Source organism: Panthera uncia (genome assembly GCF_023721935.1).
Source record: "Panthera uncia isolate 11264 chromosome A3 unlocalized genomic scaffold, Puncia_PCG_1.0 HiC_scaffold_11, whole genome shotgun sequence".
In the NCBI taxonomy this organism is placed as follows: domain Eukaryota; kingdom Metazoa; phylum Chordata; class Mammalia; order Carnivora; family Felidae; genus Panthera; species Panthera uncia.
The window spans coordinates 711,059-729,830 of record NW_026057578.1 but is presented as its reverse complement, the minus strand read 5'-3'; the positions used below and the strand labels follow the sequence as shown (position 1 = coordinate 729,830).

General features: G+C 66.5%; 2 protein-coding genes across 2 annotated transcripts; one reads left to right on the top strand and one right to left on the bottom strand.

Moving 5' to 3' along the window:
- Window positions 1-3,169: 3,169 nt before the first annotated feature.
- On the bottom strand, window positions 3,170-10,079 carry SRMS (src-related kinase lacking C-terminal regulatory tyrosine and N-terminal myristylation sites). Its single transcript, XM_049650464.1, has 8 exons — window positions 9,481-10,079; window positions 6,105-6,226; window positions 5,470-5,633; window positions 4,650-4,833; window positions 4,383-4,541; window positions 3,748-3,929; window positions 3,501-3,657; window positions 3,170-3,370 (listed from the first exon to the last, which is right to left on the bottom strand). The coding sequence occupies exons 1-8, from the start codon at window positions 9,840-9,842 to the stop codon at window positions 3,177-3,179; spliced, it is 1,524 nt and encodes a 507-aa protein (XP_049506421.1). The 5' UTR covers window positions 9,843-10,079; the 3' UTR covers window positions 3,170-3,176.
- Window positions 10,080-14,111: 4,032 nt separating this feature from the next.
- Window positions 14,112-16,738, top strand: FNDC11 (fibronectin type III domain containing 11). Its single transcript, XM_049650458.1, has 2 exons — window positions 14,112-14,200; window positions 15,633-16,738. Exon 2 carries the CDS (start codon window positions 15,636-15,638, stop codon window positions 16,635-16,637), a length of 1,002 nt encoding a protein of 333 aa, XP_049506415.1. The 5' UTR covers window positions 14,112-14,200; window positions 15,633-15,635; the 3' UTR covers window positions 16,638-16,738.
- The last annotated feature ends 2,034 nt before the right edge of the window (window positions 16,739-18,772 follow it).

Sequence of the window (18,772 nt, the reverse complement as noted above, 5' to 3'; positions counted from 1 at the left end):
TAAGCCAGGCCGGCCGCACCTGCAGCCGGGATGGGCCTCTGCCCTGGGCTCCACCCATCCTCCTGCCCACCGAGGCCAAGTCAGTCTGGGTACCGCTCCCGCCCACCTGCCCTGGAAAACGTGCCCACCACATGGTCGAGTGGCTGGACCTGAGCCCCCGCCCTCCCGGGGGGGGGGACGAGTAACGGGTCAGACAGGGCCTCCCTGGGGTCCAGTTTAGCAACCGGGGCTCCGGTGTGAGTGGAACCTAGGTGGGAGTGAGCGACAGGGCGGTTGGAGACCCGTGGGCACATCAGCGCTGCCCGACCCCCGGGGCCACTGGGGCTGAGCTCTCCAGAGTCACCCCTGGAGCCCCGGTGGGTGTGGCCTCCCATCCCCTCCCTGAAGGCTGACCCCTGGGGGCCCACCACACACTCCCTTCCCCAGACCTCCGACCACCCAGGGGAGCTGCGCTGGCCTCCAAGACACAGGAAAGGGTGGGCAGGCGCCGGAAAGAGGGAGCGGCACTGAGGCCTCGGGGTGGGGGCAGGCGGGGCCCAGCCCCCAAGGGGAGCCGGCAGCCAGGGCGCGGGGAGGGCTCCGGGTGCGCCGTCCATCTGTGGTCGGCCTGCCCCAGCCTGCCCCCTTGATGGGAGGTCCGGGAGGACAACGACCAGGGAAAACCAGATACCAAGCCTGATTTCTCGGCACTTCCCTCTTTTGGAAAGGGAAGGCTCAAGAACAGGAGTGTGGTCACTCAGTAAGGTCACAGTCCTACTGGCAGAGCAGGGTGGGGAGGGGGCCCGGCTGGGCGGGGCCTGCGAGGCATCTCCCGTACCCAGGGCTCCAAGGCAGCCCCCCCCCACCACCAGCCGCGAGGCCTCCCTCATTGTGGGGCCATTTGTTCCAGTCGGCTCCTGGGTACGGACGTCCCGGTTCTGCCCGGGCCCCACCTGGAAGCCCCTGAGCACCAAACCCGTCCAGCTTGTGGCTGATGACACACGCCAGGCACGCACCGGTGACCCCCACGCACACCTGTGTCTGGTCCAAGCCCAGCTGTTCCCTCCCTTCCTTCCCTCAGAGGCCACGGCCCGGCCCCACGCCACACTCACCTGCTCCTCCGTCTGTCGCAGGCAGGACCGGGGGGCAGAGGGGGGGAACCAGGGGCTGCCACCAAGCCCGCCCATTCCTCCCGCCCCCCTCCCCCGTAAGGGCTGGCCCACGCCTGGCACCCAATGTAAGGAGCCCCCGTCCTCTCCCCGCTCAACCCTGACTCACACCCGGGCCCTGCCGTGTCCTCCCTCCTCCCTCTGTGCGGCCCTCCCCTTGGTGACCTCAGCACCCTCCCCTCTGGGAAGCCCCCCACCATCCAGCCCTGCACAGCCTCCGTGCCAGCCGGAGGGCAGGGCCTGTCATCAGTGGTGATGTGGGAAACAAAGGCCAGCTGAGGGCTGAGCACAAGCTACCCCCTCCCCCGCCTCGGGCCCCTCCCCCATGGGATGTGTGTGACTCTCTTCACACTCTCCTGGCCCCCAGAACAAAGGAAAAGGGGCAAACAAACAGATAACTGGTAGAGATCACAGTCACGCAGGACACGAGTCTGTCAGTCTATAACCGTCTTAATGATTTACAAGGAAAAAAGCCATTTTATCAACAGCCAAACTCCCAGGAACCTACGGATTCAATTTCCTGAAGCCCTAACGTCACCTTCCCCTCCATAGAATAGAACAGTTTATATAACCCATCACCCCCCACAACCCCAGTGCGGCTCTTGCTGCCCACAGGTCCTGTCCTCACGCTTTAATAAAACCACCTTTCGCACCAAAAACGTCTCAAGAGTTCTTTCTTAGCCGTCGGCTCCGAACCCCAACACTTCACATCAAGCGGGGCGGGGCTAATTGGCCTCAGCAGGCGCACCCCTGCCTCGAACTGTGCACATGGGCGGTTCTCTCCAGGGGACAGTAAGCAGACTCAGCCGCCTCTGTCCTTCCATCCCACAGGCCTTCGGGGCGCAGCTGTCATCATGGGGGGCACAGGAGTGGAGGGTAAAGACCCTGAGCATAGACCTCCCCTGCCCGGCCCCCGGCCCTCCGTCTGTCTTAGTGACCAGAGCTGGGCAGGATGATTGAGAAGCAATGCTGTTCGTCCCCCCTCCCCTCCCAGCCCCCAGCTCCTCATTCAGTGACATCAACAGTGGCTTGAAATCAGCCTCTGGGGGAGCAGTCACACGCTGGAAACCGCCCGTTTCCTTTTCCCCAGAGACCAGGTTGTGACCCAGTTGCCTGAACACCGTGGCATCCAACCCCACCCCTGCCTGACCCTGCACGGGCAGGCCAGCACTCGGGACCCTGAGCGGCTGAGGTCCAGACTCTGCCTCCCTGACCTTTGCCCCGTCCCCAGAAAGAGCCAGCCAGCCGCACCTTCCCCATGGCCTGACCCAGTCCCTCCCTCCGCCCCTTCAATTCCGGCCCCAGGGAAATGGAAGGGGCTATCACACAGCTCCCGCGGCCGGCACAGAGTCCTGCCAGTGGCCCAGAAGTCATGCTTCCTCTGGGTCCCCGGTCTGGGCGCTAGGATCCTGGGCCGGGGGCCTGGGCCGCATGGGGCCAGCTGTCTGTCTGCCACGATGAACCAGCTGGTGGGCCATGACAGCTCCGGGTCTGTTCCGGGGCTGGGGCTGCGGCCTGTGGGTGACGCGTGTCTGTGCGTGTGTCTGAGTCAGCTCGGTGTGCATTTATCGCGTGCCCGCTGCCTTCCCGTCTGCCCGGGTCTGTTCCTGAGCCCTGTGTGCCCAGCGCCTGGGGTCTGCCCGCCAGCCCGACATCGGCCACAGGGGGGCCCCGCAGAACACTGGGAAGTCCGGCCTCCGGCTCTCGACCTGGGAGGGGGTGGAGGGCGTCCAGGGCGGCAGGCCCAGCGCATCCCCCCACCTGGACTTCTATGCCGAGTTCTTCCCTCGGCAGGGACACCGGGTCACGCGGGGCAAAGGCCATCATACCCTCCTGTGCCAGCGGGAGTCTGCGTGTGTCTGCCATCCACATGCACAGTGTGGGTCAGCGTGTGTGTCAGGGCCCTCGGCCCTCGGTCAGAGTCGGCTCCAAGCCGCCTGCACCCGTGTGTGTTGGCGGCCAGTGCTGTCCTGCGGGGACACGCGGGCGGGGAGGAGTGGCCCCAGCCCCTGCGTCCAGCGCCCCAGGTCACGTGAGGGCGGGGTGGAGGCGCCTGCGGGCTGCGTCCAGCGTCTCCTGCAGCGCAGCGAAGGCGGGCCTCTCCTCGGGGCTGCTCCGCCAGCATTCCAGCATGAGCGCATAGACCTCGGCCGGGCAGGACGCCGGGCGCGGCAGCCGGTACCCCCAGGTGACCTGCTGCAGGGTCTCGTGGTTGCTCAGTCCTGGCGAGGGGCAACGAGAGGGCTGGCGGGGGGGGGCCTCTCTTCCGCTGAGGGCTCAGCGTGGGCGCTTCCCCCCAGCTCTTGGCCAGACCCTGCCCGGCCGGCATCAGGCCCCCCCCTCGCGGCCCACCTTCATAGGGACACTGGCCGTAGGTAAAGACCTCATAGAGCAGGACTCCGAAGGACCAGACGTCCGACTTCTGGGAGTAGACACGGTAGTTGGCTGCCTCGGGCGCCGTCCATTTGACGGGGATCTTGGAGCCGCTGCTTGGGGAGTAGATGTCCTCCTGGGTGAGGGGACACTGGTGGTGGGCGGGGCGGAGTGGCGCCCTCGCCTCCCAGCCACGGCAGGGTCGGTGGTCTCAAGCTGAACTGACCTTGAGCAGCCGGGCCAGGCCAAAGTCGGCCACCTTGCACCCCAGGTCATCACCCACAAGCACGTTCCTGGCGGCCAGGTCGCGGTGCACGATGCGCCTCTCCTCCAGGTAGCTCATGCCCTCGGCCACGTGGCAGGCAAAACCCAGCAGGAGGGACAGGCCCAGGGCCCGTCCCTCGGGGCCTGCGGGGCGGGGCGGGCTATCAGGAGGGCGGGCGTCTGCACTGGTCACCTCCCTGTGCCTCAGCGTCCTCACCCTGAAGAGGGGGTGAGGGCAGGGCTACCCACCAAGGCTGCAGGGTCACTGTGCTGTGCAGGGACCGTCAGTGAAGCAACCCACCTGGGCCCCCGGGGGGAGACCAGACACAGAGGGGGGCCAAGGCAGGGAAGGCGCGCAGGGCTGGTGACACGGGCGGGCCCCCACCCCTTGTGCACCCGCTCAGCCTGGAACCTCGACGCTCCGAGTGCCCCCACAAGGCACAGCACAGGCCCGGGGCCCGAACCCGCTGTGGGCCGGAGCCCTGACAGTCGAGCCTGGCACGCCACGAAAGGCCCAAGCCGAGAAGGGGGCCGACGGTCGTGGCTGCGCAGGGAGAGCCGGGTCACCCGCGGCCCCTGGTCGGGGGCAGAACTCACTGCCCAGGAAGGCCTGCAGATTGCCCTTGCGCATGAGCTCGGTGACGATGTACACGGGCTCGCCGGCCGAGCACACGGCATGCAGCCGGATGAGACGCTCGTGCCTCAGGCTCTTGAGAGTCTGGATCTCCTTGGTGAGGTCTCCCAGCTTCACGTAGGCTGCAGGAGAGGCACCGCTCCAGGCCCCGCCCGTGCCACCCTGCGGCTGCCCCCGGGGCGAGAGGGGTCAGAGGGCGGGACGGACAGGGGCGGGCAGGCCTCACCCACCTGACTTGATGACTTTGACTGCCACCGGTGTGGAGTCGAGCCACAGACCTTCCCACACCTCCCCGAAGTAGCCTTCACCCAGCTTCCTCCGCAAGGCAAACTCGGAGCGAGGCCGCTCCCACCCGTCCTGCAGGAGAGGCTGCTGAGGGGGTGGGGGGCACTCGGGGCCTCCGCCTGCTGCGCCCTGGACAGAGGGGACAGTTCCCCCTGGAGCGCCGGCCTCCAGCACCTGTGCCGCGGCGCTCGCCCTACGCCGGCCTGGCGGAGGCCTGGGGAGCCAGGTGCTGAGCTCCAGGAGTCTAGCCCCGGTGGCTCCGGGCTCTAAGTGGCCCCTTTGCCGGAGGTGGACACCCACCCACGCGCACTCATTACTGTGCCTGGCCAGACTGTCATTAGAAACCAGAGCAACTGGATGGCTGCCTGGCCCCTGGCAGGACGGCTGGTGCGTGGTGGCCCGGGGGCTCCAGCTCTGGCACGGGTGTGCAGCCGGTCCCGGCGTCTCCTCCTACAGCTTCCTCCTGGGGCGCACAGCTGCTGTGGGCACCTTCCCCAGACGCCTCCCCACACTTGTCCCGGCCCTCACCTGTCCCCCCACAGAACTGGGTATGGGGGGGGGGGCACCAGAAGTCCTTGGAGATAGAGACACAGTACCTGTGAGAGCAAACCCGACCCCAGGCAGGGCCCCCAGTGCTCCGGGCCGTGTCAGACCCCTGCAGCCGCGCTCGGAGACCGGCCTGGGCCTGCTGCCTGGCTCGCACCCCCTCTGCCCTCCCCTCTACGTGTGCTGGGCAGGGGGCGGGGGCGGGACTGGCCCACCCACCTGGGGCACACAGGGCTGCAGCAGCGGGTTGTGGGTCAGCTTCCAGTTGGCCTTGTAGTAGGCGAGCAGCTCCTCCAGGCTGGGGAAGAGCCGGCCCTTCTGCAGGTAGAGGCCGTTAGCCGCCGTGCAGATGCGGTAGTGGCGAACGCTGGCCTGGGCCCGGACTGTGAGCGCACAGAGATGAAGCCCTCCTCCGGCTGCTGCCTGCCCCAGACCCTCCCACCAGCCCAACCAGACGGCCACCACAACCTTCCACGGGCCGGGCTCGGAGCCCGCCTCAGGGGCCTCCTGGAAAAGGAGGGAGCGTGGGCAGCCGCAAGCCAGAGGTGCAGCGAGAGGGGCACTGGGGGCTCCTGGCCACAGGGCACAGAGCCCAGGGCACGTGGAGAGTCCGAGAATGAGCGGAAGAAGGGAGGGAGGGTGAGTGACGGCCGGGCGGCTGTGCAGGCCGGGCAGCTCAGAGGCACAGGAGGGAAGGTAACCAGCAGGTTGGTGAGCTTCGAGGTGACCAGCTGCAGGTGCCTTCGAGCTCGACGTGCGGCCAGCGAGGCCTGGGGAGCACCTGCCCCAAGGTCAGGGGTGTTCTGGCGCAGGCTCAGCCCGGGGACAGAGGCGCAAGCGGCCGCCGCCGTTACCTGACAGTGAGTAGTGGCCGCGGCTGCTCTCGCTGGGTCGGATGAGGAAGGCCCCAGGCCCGTTGGCCGGAGACAGGAGCATCTGCTGGGCCCGGGCACGGCTGATGCCGCTGAAGTACCAGCTGCGAAGGGCAGGTGGGTGGTCACCAGCAGGCCCAGACCTGAGCGACCCCTGCCCCCACACTGGTCAGAGGCCCCGATGCCCGGCTCCCACCGTCTTCCCAGGCACAAGGTGCACCCAGGGCCCAGCGCAGGGTCCCGGCCCAAGGTCTGCATCTGCCCCGGCCCTCGGTGCCCAGCCTCTGGAGCCATCGGGGAGGGGACAGGGGGACCACTTGGGCCGGGCGCCAGCAGGGACCTGAGTCAGGAGACAGACACTGTCCACACTCCTCGGCCGCAGGTTCTCCGCTAGCCCTGCTCGTAAAACGACCACCGGCCCCGGCCCCGGCCCAACCTGCCCGGGGGAAGGGGGCACCAGGAACCAGGGCCCCCGGGGAGCGGTCCCAGCCGGGCTGCAGGGGTGTATGGAGGACCACGAGCAGCCGGGCCAGGCAGAGCCCACCCGCCCAAGGGGAGGACAGTGCGGCTGACGGTGGCTTGGCCAGGAAGGCCCTGGAGGAGGCCGCTGAGCCAGGCTGGGCAGGCCTGCAGAGGCGGGAGGGGCTCAAAACACCTCTGCCTCTGAGGGGCCCCGGCCCCCGGCCCTCCACACGCTGAGATGCTCCGAGCACCGGGTGCCCAGATACCAGGCGGCTACACAGCCGAGTGTGGAGCGGGGCAGGGGGTGAGGGCTTGCCCGGGGCTCCCCATCTGACACCCGTTTGGGCCGTAACACACCTGGGCCACACCAGGTGCAGCTCCCTGCTCCACATCCTTGGAAGGAAAATGGAAAGGCACCAGGCCCCACCCCATTGCCTGTGTCTGCCTCCCAAGGCCCAGGTCGGGGAGCCCTACGCCTGAGTCAGGTTCCCACGCTGGAGGCTCCTGCTTCCCGGAGATTCTGGGGACCCCGTGGCAGGAGGCCTGCCTCCTATAAGGGGGAGCCACAGCCACTAGGCGACTAGCCCTGTGAGCATGGCTCTCATCCCCTCTGATGGGGGGAAACTCAGGGTTCTGGGGGCTGGAGGGTGGGCTCTGACCCCCACCTGGGCGTGTGGGACTGGCAGTTATCCCAGGGGTCCCCAGGCATGACTCGAAGTGAGTCGACACAAAGTGGGGGTGCCCTGAAAAGAGGGGACTGGGTGGTCAAACCTGTGCCATCCCAGGCAGGCGGATGCTGCCGGAGGCTGGGGTGAGGCCAGTGCCTGGCAGGAGGGAGACAGAGGGAGGCTGGCACTGGCACAGAGGCCTCTGGGCACCTGGGGAGCTATGGGGGTGGGGGAGCTAGGAACTATGCAGCCAGACCCCGCCTTCCGCAGCCCACCAGCCAGGAGGGCATCAGAAGGGCTACAGAGGCCCCTCCCAGGACAGCAGGGCGGGGGGTGGGGGGGAGAGGAGGGGCAGAAGGGTCCCCAGCCCCACAGCAAAGGCCGATGGCAGGCCAAGACCCTGCACACTCCGAGCTTCAGGCACCTTCTCGGGAGTCTCTCCCCGGGGTGGGGCACTGGCTGAGCTAAGATTGGAGGAGCCTCGTTCTCAGGTCAACCCTCAACCCTGAGAACGAGGCTCCTCCCCTGCCCAGCCAGTCTGGCCCCGAGGACAGACAGCCAGGTTGTCTGGGGCTAATGACACCGTGAGTGTGGTCGGCCCTTTCATCCCAGGCCCAGGCAAACACTCATTACTGCTTCCTCCCAGCACCGCCCCCTCTGACGCTCCCAGCCCTGCCAGCCACCTCTAAGAGTGGCTCATGGGATCTGCCCTCCACACCTGGAGTGACTGTGGGCCCCCTCCCCATCAGAACGGCTGCTTGGTCCCTCCCATTGCTCCCAGCAGGCTGGTCACTGGGTGGGAGTCCCCTCAGGAGGCACCTTCCTAGGACTTGGGCTTTCCAGGCCACATGCAAAACCCCCAGGGGACTGGAGATGGCTTGAGTGAAGTTGAGACCCAGTGCTGGTCTGCAGAGGACATGTCTAGGGCTCAGTCCTAGCCTAGCCGGGCACAGGATAAGAAACCAGTGTCAGCCTGGGCAGGTCTGACAGGGCAGGGGTCTGGGCAGCTGGGCCTGGCTTTGCTGAGCCTGGTCACCGACCAGCTTCTGGCCTGTTCTCACCCAGCACGTCACCTCCATGCATGCCGGGGCTGGGGGGTGGCGTCTCTGCCGCCCCCGGAGGTCCTCCTAGCCAGTGCCACATCTGTCTGGACGTCAGGCATTGCGACGGCCATGACATCCAGGCTGACCCACTGCATTAAGGGGAAAGACAGGTGGGGCCACAACCAGAGTTTGGATCGAATGGTTGAGGCCCGTGCACGATGTCTACGAAGACGGGGCCGGGTGGACCCACGGCTACCCTGTCGTTCAGACCCTAAGCCTGGGCTGAGAGGTCATCTCCTCCTCCAAGCCCTGCAGCGGAGCCTCCACTGTCTGTCTTCCTCCCTCCACGATTGCAGACGGGCGTGCGACCCGCCAGGTGTCCGTGCCGGCCAATCCCTGCCTGTGGAATGCCCCGGCCCTGGGGGCCTCGGGCATGCTGGGGGGGGGGGGGGGGGATGGGTGAGCCCCCCCATCCACCCGTGTCCCCCTCTCAAAACAAGCTTCTTTGGGAGCAGTTCCAAAGGCCGGGGTCATGTCTGCCCCGCACCTGGCCCAGGGCAGCAAGGAGAGTTCTGGGTGAATGTGGACCAGTGAGGGGCAGGTGAATGCAGACCTCCGACTCAGCATGGCACCCCCTCACCCCCTCACCCCCTCACTGCATCTAGATGGCCCCTCTGGTCACTTACGTCCTGATCAGGAGCGCAGGGAGGACAGGGGCCGTGTCGTGTCTCCCTTGGAACTACACTCAGGAGCCTAGCCCCTGCCCTCCAAGCAATGGCCACTCGGCTTAATGTTGTGGAGACCCCCAGAGTGCTCGGCTCCCCAGGCTGAATCCCTGTGTGAGGGCAGGAGGGCCCGGCTGGCGGGACAGGGTCCCAGAGCGACCACCGTGCTGGGGGCCCGGCCAGTGGCGTGTGTACACGCCGTGCAGCTTACTCAGCACGGGACCCGACCACGCCTGCAGGAGCCACTACCGTCCTCCCTTTTGGCAGGACCAGGAGACAGTCACCGGCGTGCGTGCGCCGCCCCGTGTGCTCGCTCACCGCCGCATGGCAAGGCCTCGTGGGTCCAGGCCACAGGAGGGAGGGCGTGAGGGACAGGAGGGAGGAAGGGTGGGTCGGGACATGTGATCCTAGGGCTCACTTGGTCCTCACTCCTGACGCTGCAGAGCAGGCTGATACTCACGGTTGGTCCAAGAGCGTCTCCGGGGTGGCCTTGGCCAGGTGGGTGATGGGCACCAGCCCGGCCCTGGGCGGACCGGAGAGCCTGCGGGCAAAGATGTAGCCGCCCTCCTCCTTGAGGCCATAGAGCCTGTCCCCGCGGCTGACACTCAGCTCGTCGGCGCACCGCGCGGTGAAGTCGTACAGCGCCCTGAAGAGCTGCGCGGGCGCCGGGCAGCTGCGGGGCTCTGCGGCGGGGGGCTCTGGCTCCGCGCCGGCCTCAGGGTCGGGGAGCCCCAGGACGCCGTCGTCCGGCGCGCCCACCGGCCAGATCTTGTCCCAGAAGAAGGACAGGAAGGCCAGGCGCTTTCTGAGGAAGGGCTCCATGCTCCGGGGCGTCCCGGGGCCAAAGCCGGGGCCCTCAGCGGAGGGGCCGCGGCCGCAGGGGTCAGCGGGTGGCGCGGAGCGTGGGCCACAGGTCACTGCAGAGTCCTCCAACAAGGCGCCCGCCTCCCGGGCTGGGGTTGAGACCAGGGAGGGGCGCAGGGTGGCCACGCCACGGCTGCTCCCCAGCTGCTCGTGCCCAGGGGCTCACAGCCGCTCTCCCTGGCCCGGGCGGAAGCGGCCCCGGGACCTGCCGGGGGGGCGGGGCCTCTGGGGGCAGGGACTCTGGGGGCGTGGCCACGGGGCGGGGCCTCGGGGCGGGGCCGTGGGTGCAGGTGGGACGACGGAGGTGGGGGCGCGCGCAAGAGGTCACGCTCAAGTGAACCACGCGCCCGCCCTCGACCCGAGCCTTGCCCTCAGAGAAGGAGGCACCGCTGCGCAGCGCCTGGCAGTGACCCGGATTTGCTAGAAAACTGTCTAGTTCTTTATGTGTTGACCAAATCCCTCAACATAAAACCCTGCGCAGGACAGGCTCACATCCTTGTCCAGGAACGTCTGCAGCCAAGTCTGAGTCCGGCTGGGGACAGCCTGGGACCTTGCGCAAGGCGGGCAGGCTCCCTGCACTCCGGTTTTTCCCTCATAAGGTGGGAGTTGGTGACCGCCAGGGCTCGGTGAGCACCAGAGTGGGTGCCGCACGGAGGATGGGGCGATGTATCTTCTGGGCCCTTGGGGGTCAGGAGACCCCCCAACAGGCACCACCGGGAGGGGGAGGCTCTGATGTCTGACCCCCACCTCAGGGATGTGAACTGGGGTTCCAGTGGCGGAGAGGCCGGGCCAAGCCCTGCCTCTGTCTCTGGGCAGGGTGGGGAGACCAAACCCTGAGCAGCCTGGGGCAGGGTGGGGGAAGGGTGGGGGCAGGTGGGTCCGGGCCCAGGCCGCCGCATGCTCCTCCCCACCCCCCAACCCCACGCTGGCCTCCCCCCAGCTCATCCACTTTAGCGCTCGGAGCCCACACCCCTCTTGTGACAGCCGCAAACCCCCTTCCCAATCCTGCCCTGGATCCACGGCTGGATGTTCATGTGGTTGAGCAGAGCCAACGGACGGGTGTGACCGCTGGTCACTGAGAGGCCGAACAGCCACCTACCCGGGCCAGACCCGAGGCAGACACTCCTCTCTGGAGCCCACCCACTGAAGGGGCCTGGAGCTCCCACTCCACCAGCCGCTTGGCGACCCTGCCGCCACACCCACGACCTGCTCCTCCCATCCCTGGGCGAGTCTGCCTTTCACACACGGGTCCCCTCAAGTCCTTTATGCCTGTGCCGCTCTCCTCCTGGGAAGCCATGCTTCCTGTCTTTGACCCACCTGGTGCAGGGAGGCCTCTTCGGGTCCTGGAAGGGTCCTGCTTGTGCTGACCGTGCTTGGGGTCCAGCGCTCGGAGCACTGGACACAGATTCCTTCTGGTCACTCCCAGTCCCTCCGAGCCCCAGAGCCCCAGGCTCTCGGATCAGCACGTTCATTTGGCGGCCAGAGCAGGCAGGGAGGGTTCCTCCTCATCCTCTGGCCTGGCCCCAGGCCTGGTGCCCAAAGGAAAGAGCCCAGTGGGCTGCCCACCCTGTCCCCGCTACAAAGACCTCCAGGACATCCTACAGGTGAGGAAGCAAGGTTCAGTCCACCTCGTCAAGGTCAGAGCAGGGACATTTTCTAGCAGGAACCTGTGCTGGGCGGTGGGGACCCGGCTCACAAAGAATGCCTGCCCCACCTCCCGGTGACCAGGATGGGTCGTCCTCCTCGTCTGCCCCGCGCAGCGGGCTCTGCAGGGAGCACCCCGCGCCTGGCAACCCCTGCCTGGGCCCTCTCCCGTCCCCTCACCCCACAAACCCCCAGACGGCCTGCCGCCCCGGCACCACACACACCCGGCATCAGGCAGCCGGCAGCGAGAGCCACCTGTGTCCGTGTTGTCGTTGGCGGCTCTCGGGGCTCCCTGCCCACCCTCCGGCCTCCAGGTTCTGGGACCCGCCATTCCCTTGCTCACCTCACCCACCTGACACAGCAGCGTCCAGGCCCCCGGGACGGTCCCTGCCCTGACTCTGCCACTCACGCCCTCCATCGGCCCTGACCACAGAGACAGTGCTGGATGGGGCGGGGCGTGTAGAGGTGTGTGAAGGGGGGAGAGGACCCCCGACCCCGGACGGGGTCAGATGATGGTGTTCTAGCCCTGCTGTCGGGCTCACTAGCCGTATGGTCTCGGGTAAGGTGCTAGACCTCTCTGCCTCCGCATCCCCGTCTCTAAGAGCATTGGGCTTGCAGGGGCCGAGTGAGGGTTCAGACCAGATCTGCCGGGATGAGGAGGGGGGCCCCCCGGGTATCCGGGCCGAGGCTGGCAGCCCAGAGTACCACACCGTGGGTTCGGTTCATCTTCCGGAGGACACATAATGGGGGCCTGCGGTGGAGGTGAACCCTCCCCCCGTGATCTCACTACCGCCGGGCTCCCCACCCTCGCGGCTCCTAGGACCAAGGTGGCGGCACACAGCGCTGGGCAGACTGGTCCATCCGTGCCAGGCACGGTCGCTCAGCGATGAAGGGAAATGTGCCCAGCGGAGGAGCCAGTCCCCAAAAGCATCCAGCTGTCTTACACAGCATTCTGGAAAGGACACGGCTGTAGAAATGGAGATGACGTTAGTGGTCGCTGGGGAAAGGAGGGCTTGGGGTGGTGGCAGAAGGCCACGTGGGGGTCCCTGCGGGATGGACCAGTCCTGCTCTTGTTGGGCCACCGTCACTGTCCTGGGTGGCCCTTTGTGACAAGATGTTCTGAACGGGACAAGAGTATGTGGACTGTGCTATACTGCGTGGGAATCTGCAACTCTCTCAAAACTGGGTTTAATTCTTCACTAGAACTGAAATTGAAATTTGAAAAGAAACACAAGAGGCTAATTTTTTAAAGTTAAACAGAAAAAAGGGGGTGGGACACCAAGGAGACGGCAGAAGTCCCAGACATGCCCAGGACAGGGTGGGGGCAGGGGCGTCTCTGTCCCCTCTGCGGGGGCCGGGCGTCTCCCTCCCCCCCCCCCCCTCCCGGGGCCAGCCCCCCCCTCAGCCTTCAGACAGCACCCCCCTTTCCAAATGATCCAAATAATCCTCAGACCCCCGAATAACAACACCAACAGCTAGCATTTACTGAAAGCCCAGAACAGAGAGAGGAGGGCGGAAACGCACCCACCGGCCCCCCTCCAGGTCTGACCTCCTGGGGGCGCCATACCCAGGCCTGGGCCTGAGGATAAACTGATGGACGCCCAGCCAGGGGAGCCTCCTCGCAAGAGTGGGGTCAGCCGGAGGGGAGGGGTGCAGTGGAGGGAGGCTCTGGACCCACCTCTGTCGTCCCCCGTCCCCCGAGGACAGAGACCCGGGGAGCATCCCTCCCTCCCCCGCCTCCCTCCCTCCCTCCCGCCTCTCCCAAAGGGGTACAACGAGTGTCTTGGGTATCTGAGACTGACTACTGCCTGAGGGAGGCCCCAGGCTTGCTGAGAGAGCTCAGAGGTCCTGAGTCCAGCTGGGGGCTACAGATGGGGTCACGGAGGGGGCTGAGAACCCCTCTGACAGGCTCCCTGGAACTGTGGAGACCCCGTTTGTCCAAACCCAGGTAGATGAGCAGCGCCAGCACCCCCGCACTGTCAGAGGTGGGAGAGGAAGCCTGCTGTCGCAGGAAAGGCTGCTCTGATCCCTGCGCTGTTCCCTGCGGTGACAGGTGTTCACTCCGAGGTCACTGCTGCTCCCCCCAGGTCCTCCCAGGGCTTCCTGGAGCAGGTCTCAGGCTGGGACACGAGCAGGAGTCCTCTTCCCCACTAGCCCCCCCCCCCCCCCCCCCCCCCCCCCCCCCCCCCCCGGCTCTGGCAGCCCCACGTGAGCACTGTGTCCACAGGACTCTGGGACAGGGGCACTCGCAGAGGGACGGCCAGCCTCAGTTACTCCTCTCCGGGGAACCCTACTTTAGGCTTGGCTTTCGCAATAGCCACTCGAGGTGGTTCCCAAGTCAGGGCGCAGGGCGCGTTGCCCCAGGTTCCTCAGGGAGGGAACGAAGCCCCCAGATAGTTCCTGGCACCTGAGACCAGGGTGGGGGGCGGGACAGGAGGCTGACACCAGCGGCTCCTGTCTGGGTGTTGAGACCAGAGAGCGCCCCGCCCCCGCCCCCGCCCCCGCCCCCCGGCGACGTCTCACCGCACCCCTGGGCCCTGGGCTCCCGCTCCACCCTGTGAGACGGGCGGGGCGTCACAAAGGCCCGCGGTCCCCATGGCAACCCGCGGGCCTCGGAGGTGCGCGCTGGGCGCACAGTCAGCCGCGTGGTTCTCTCCGCTCCGGGAGGCAGGGCAAGTGGGCGCGCCAAGAGGCTGGGCGCGGGCCGGGGAGGCGGGCGGGTTGCTGGGGGAGGTGTCTGGGGGCTTCTGGAAGGCCCGGGAGGGTGTAGGTCTGGGCGCCCAGCCCCGGGCGCAGAGCGGCCCCTTCCCCGGAACTCACAAGCAGCCCCGCGGCGCTTTTCCGACTGACAGCCTGGGAGGCATCCCTGAACCGGTGGTCAGACCCAGGGGCCAACAGGACTCGGGCTGGGATTGCTAGAGGCACGCTTCACTGCATCCCAGTACCTTTCTGGCGGTGCCCAGGGCCTGCTCTCGTTTCTGCGCCCCTGGAAGGTGGCCTCTGGGGAGGGAGGCAGACTTGGGTCCCGACCTCACTGCCACTTGGCAGGTGTGGCCTTGGGCAGGTCACTCAACCTGTGAGCTTTCTTCATAGTTCATCCAACCCTTGGGACAACCTGAGGTCTCCCACGTGGTGCTGATCCAGCGGCTATCTCACTGCCCTGGGGGTGGCCGGGACCCGGGACGCCAGCCAGGTCGCACCTTCTCCAAAGAGCCCCGGCGTGCAGGGCCAATCCTTGTGTCCCGGTCCTGGAAGGACAGCTGCACCGGCCCCTCCACGGCCCCCCCGGAGGTGGGAACCCAGGCAGGAGTAGCACAGAAGGAGAATCAGGCTCTGGAGTTGACGGCTGGGGTCAAACTCTGAACTGAGAGCAAACTCCGAAGCGTTTCAGCCTCGGGGGCCCCATCTGTGAGATGAGGTCAGGGGACCTTACCACTCTGAGGGGTTTTGCGTGCAGTGAGCTCGTCAAAGGTAGAGAGCGTGGACTTGGTAACTAGGAGCCGGCGCGATTATCCCTCAGAGCCGAGGCTGGGGCCACCCTGCCACCCTCGCTGGCTCCAGCCACCAACTGGCCTTGTCTCCGGGCGAGCCCTGGCGCTGTGCTCTGCACCTGCAGCCGGGCACGGAAGGTGTCCAGGCCAGTGGTGTCCCCAAGGGGGGGTCTGGTGCGGCGCGCACAGGATCACACCGCAGCCCCTCCACTGTCCCGAGGGAGCATCTTCACCCCCTCAGACGAGGAACTGAGACCTTGGCCAGGCCACGCAGCTGCTCAGTGGGCTGGGGTTTCTGCCCCAGAGCTCACTGTGTCAGCTCCTCCCCGTGCCATCACGACTGACCGTCGGTGGAGTGCCGGCCCCTCGGTGTCCAACTTTATGCCCGCCTGCAGCCTGCCGGCCTGGCCCTCCATCGGCCTCTTTGCAGAGGGCCATGCTCTCCCCGCAAGCTCCCCTCCTCCCGGCCCAGGGGAGGACAGGGGGCCCCGTAGGGAGGGCAGTGGGCCCGAAGTCACCCCCACACACAAACGCTGCCCTGAGCGAGCCCCTGGGCGGGTGGCGGAGGCCAACTGCGTTCAGCTCACACCCCGCCCTCCGCCCCTGCTCCCAGACAATGAGCTTCCAGGTGACGGGCCTGGGCCCGAACAAGACGAAGCTGGACAGTCCCCCGTCCTTCCTGGACCAGGAGGAGGCGGAGGAGGCTGACGATGCGCGGCTGCTGGAACCGGAGGTCTGGAGGACCTACATGGAGCGCCGCACCGCCCTGCGCGGCTTCCTGACCTCCGACCTGAGCCCCCACCTGCTCAGGCGCCACCACGCCCGCACGGAGCTGCTCAAGAAATGCTCCTACTACATCGAGATCCTCCCCAAGCACCTGGCCCCGGGCGACCAGAACCCGCTGCTGCTGCCCACCGCCACGTTCCAGCTCATCGACCCCTGGAAGTTCCGGCGCATGAAGAAGGTGGGCGCGGCCCAGACCAAGATCCAGCTCCTCCTGCTCACGGACCTGCTGGAGCAGCTGGACCGCGGCCGCGCCGAGCTGGGCGCCCTGCTGGGCTCACCCGACCCGCAGCCCTTCCTGGCGGGCTGGGAGCTGGTGGAGCGCAGGCTGGCGGACCTGGCGGCCGTCATGGACAGCTTCCTGGCCATGACGGTGCCTGGGCGCCTGCACATGAAGCACCGCCTGGTGTCCGACGTCGGTGCCGCCAAGATCCCGCACATCCGGCTCATGCTGAGCACCAAGATGCCCGTCATGTTCGACCGGAAGGAGTCGGTGGCCCACCAGGACTGGGTCAGCCTGCGGTGGTTTGCCACCATCCAGCCGGTGGCGCCGGAGCAGTTTGAGCTCCGCTTCAAGCTGCTGGACCCGCGGACACAGCAGGAGTGCACGCAGTGTGGCATCATCCCCGTGGCCGCCTGCACCTTCGACATCCACAACCTGATGCCCAACCGCTCCTACAAGTTCACCGTCAAGAGAGCCGAGAGCTACGCGCTGGTGTACGAGCCCTGGCGGGACAGCCTCACGCTGCAGACCAGGCCGGGGCCCCCCAAAGGGCCCACCCCCAGTCGGCCGGGCAAGCCAGGCCCGCCCCTGACCGCGCTTTCCGAGAGATGATTTTCTAATATTTATCCACTAGTGAAGAGGAGTATAAACACACACACACACACACACACACACACCATTAAAGAAGCAAACCTGCTTACGTTTTAGAGGCAGCGGCAGCCGTGTGAGTGCTTCTTCGGACTCCGGCCAGCCTCCCCTCCAGCCCCAGGCCCCCCAGGCTCCAGCCCCCTTTCCCGGGTCGGGCCCGGGGCTGGACCTTCCAGGAGAGCTGACCCCTGGAGAAAGGAGCATCGCCCCAGCGAATGGCTACCACCGCCAGTGAAGGAGAGCTTCTCCGGGGCTTTGTCGCGTGGGCCCAGCCGCTCCCACATCTCTCCTTCCCACTCTGTCACAACAGCCTGGCTCTGCCCGTCCTTTCCTGTGTCCTTGGCCCGTCTCCAGGGGGTACAGTAATCTCGATGGGGGCAGCCATGCCCCATACTACTGCTCCCAGCTTCACTGGAGTTGGCACCAAGGCCAAGAGGACATTTTATTTTATTTTATTGTAAAATATATGTTAAGTTTTATTTATTTTGAGAGCGGGGAGGCAGAGAGAGGGAAGGAGAATCCCAAGTAGGCTCCACACTGTCAGCACGGAGCCCAGTGTGGGGCTGGAAATCACGAACCGTGAGATCGTTGCCTCGATGGTCTGTCCTCGCCCTCCAGTGTGGTCATCTGACCACCAGTGTGGCCATCTGACCGCCAGTGTGGCCAACAGCTCGTTCCCTCCCGGTCACTGCTTGGGGCGGGCGAATGCGTCTGGCTCCTGCCGCAGCTTGGCTGGGCCTGGGGCCAGGGTGGCCAGCGCCACGAGTCACGGCCGAGGGGGACTGTCGGGACGCTGACATCTCATGAGCTGCCCGCCCGCGTGCCGTGGTGGTCACTAGGACAGTGGGCCCTCTGAGAACATAGGGCAGGGTGACCAGGAGGAGGGACTCTCTCCCCCACTGGCAGAGAAGTGGTTTGGACAGAGGCAGGTTTGGACAGAGCAGGCCCCCAAATGAGCCGGAAAGGCCCCAGGACCTGCCCCCCAGCCATAGGCCATGCTCTCTGAGAGGTAGGGTGGGTCCTCCCAGGCGTCTGCAGTTGCTGACCCACTGTGTGCTGCTGAGGCATGGGTGTGCTGGCCCACATCATCCAGGGGCTCAAGTCAGACTGTCACACACTCTGTGACATCATGTGGCTATGGGGCGGACACTCCTGGATGTTCCTCAGGGTCTGGTCATCCCAAGGCTTCCGGAGGGTGGGGGGCTAGAGGGTGTTCCGGGCAGAGCCAGGGTGCTCCTAGCAAATGGCGGGTGGTGAGGCAGGGCACAGGGTAGAGCGGACGGGGCAGGGATCAGAGATCAGGGTTTGTGCGGGGTCACACCGTCCCACCGAGAAGGAGGCGGGCTGGGGTGGGGGGTGCCTCCAGCCCTCACCAAGGAAGGCAGCTACACAGAGGCCGGCCCCACTCAGGTCCCCGCTCTGAGACCACCGCACCGCGCCGGCCTGGGGTTCCCGAGTCTTTGAACGGCCGCACACAGGGCCAGACGCTTTTTCTGAGCTCGGGCTCGCTGGGTTCGCTGCCTCGAACAAGATCGCCCCTAACTCGAAACCACGACTCTTCTTGGGACGAGGCTGACCCTCCACCAGCCACCGGGCTCGCGAGCGCTGCCTCTGGGCGCAGCTGCCCGTGCCCTCGGGTCGTCAACCACCCCTCCTCTGTGAAGCCCTCCCTGACTCCAGGCTGAGAGGTTCTGACTTCCTGCCTCGGGGCCCCTGTCCATCCTCCTTTCAACTGCTTTTCACCAGCCAGGAAAACTTCTCTGAGCCTGGATGGCTGCTCTTCCAGGTAATGCCGCGTGGCCCCTCTGCAGTCCCACAGTGAACACACGGGCCTTAGAGACTCCTTTTCTCTTTGATTCTCTGTCACTTCCAATCCCTGCCAAGACCCACGCTGGCATCTAGGGAGGCCAGGGCCCTGGCGTGCCTTCCTCCGCACAGCTGGTGCTGTGGCTCTGGGGGCTCGGCCACAAGCATGCCGAGTCCTGAGTAGCTCAAGTTGGCCTGGAGCGGGTGGGTGTTGGTCCAGGGTCAGAGCCTGGACCATGCAGGACTCCAGCAGGACTGGCAGCCGCGGGGACTCTGGACTTGGACTGTGAAGC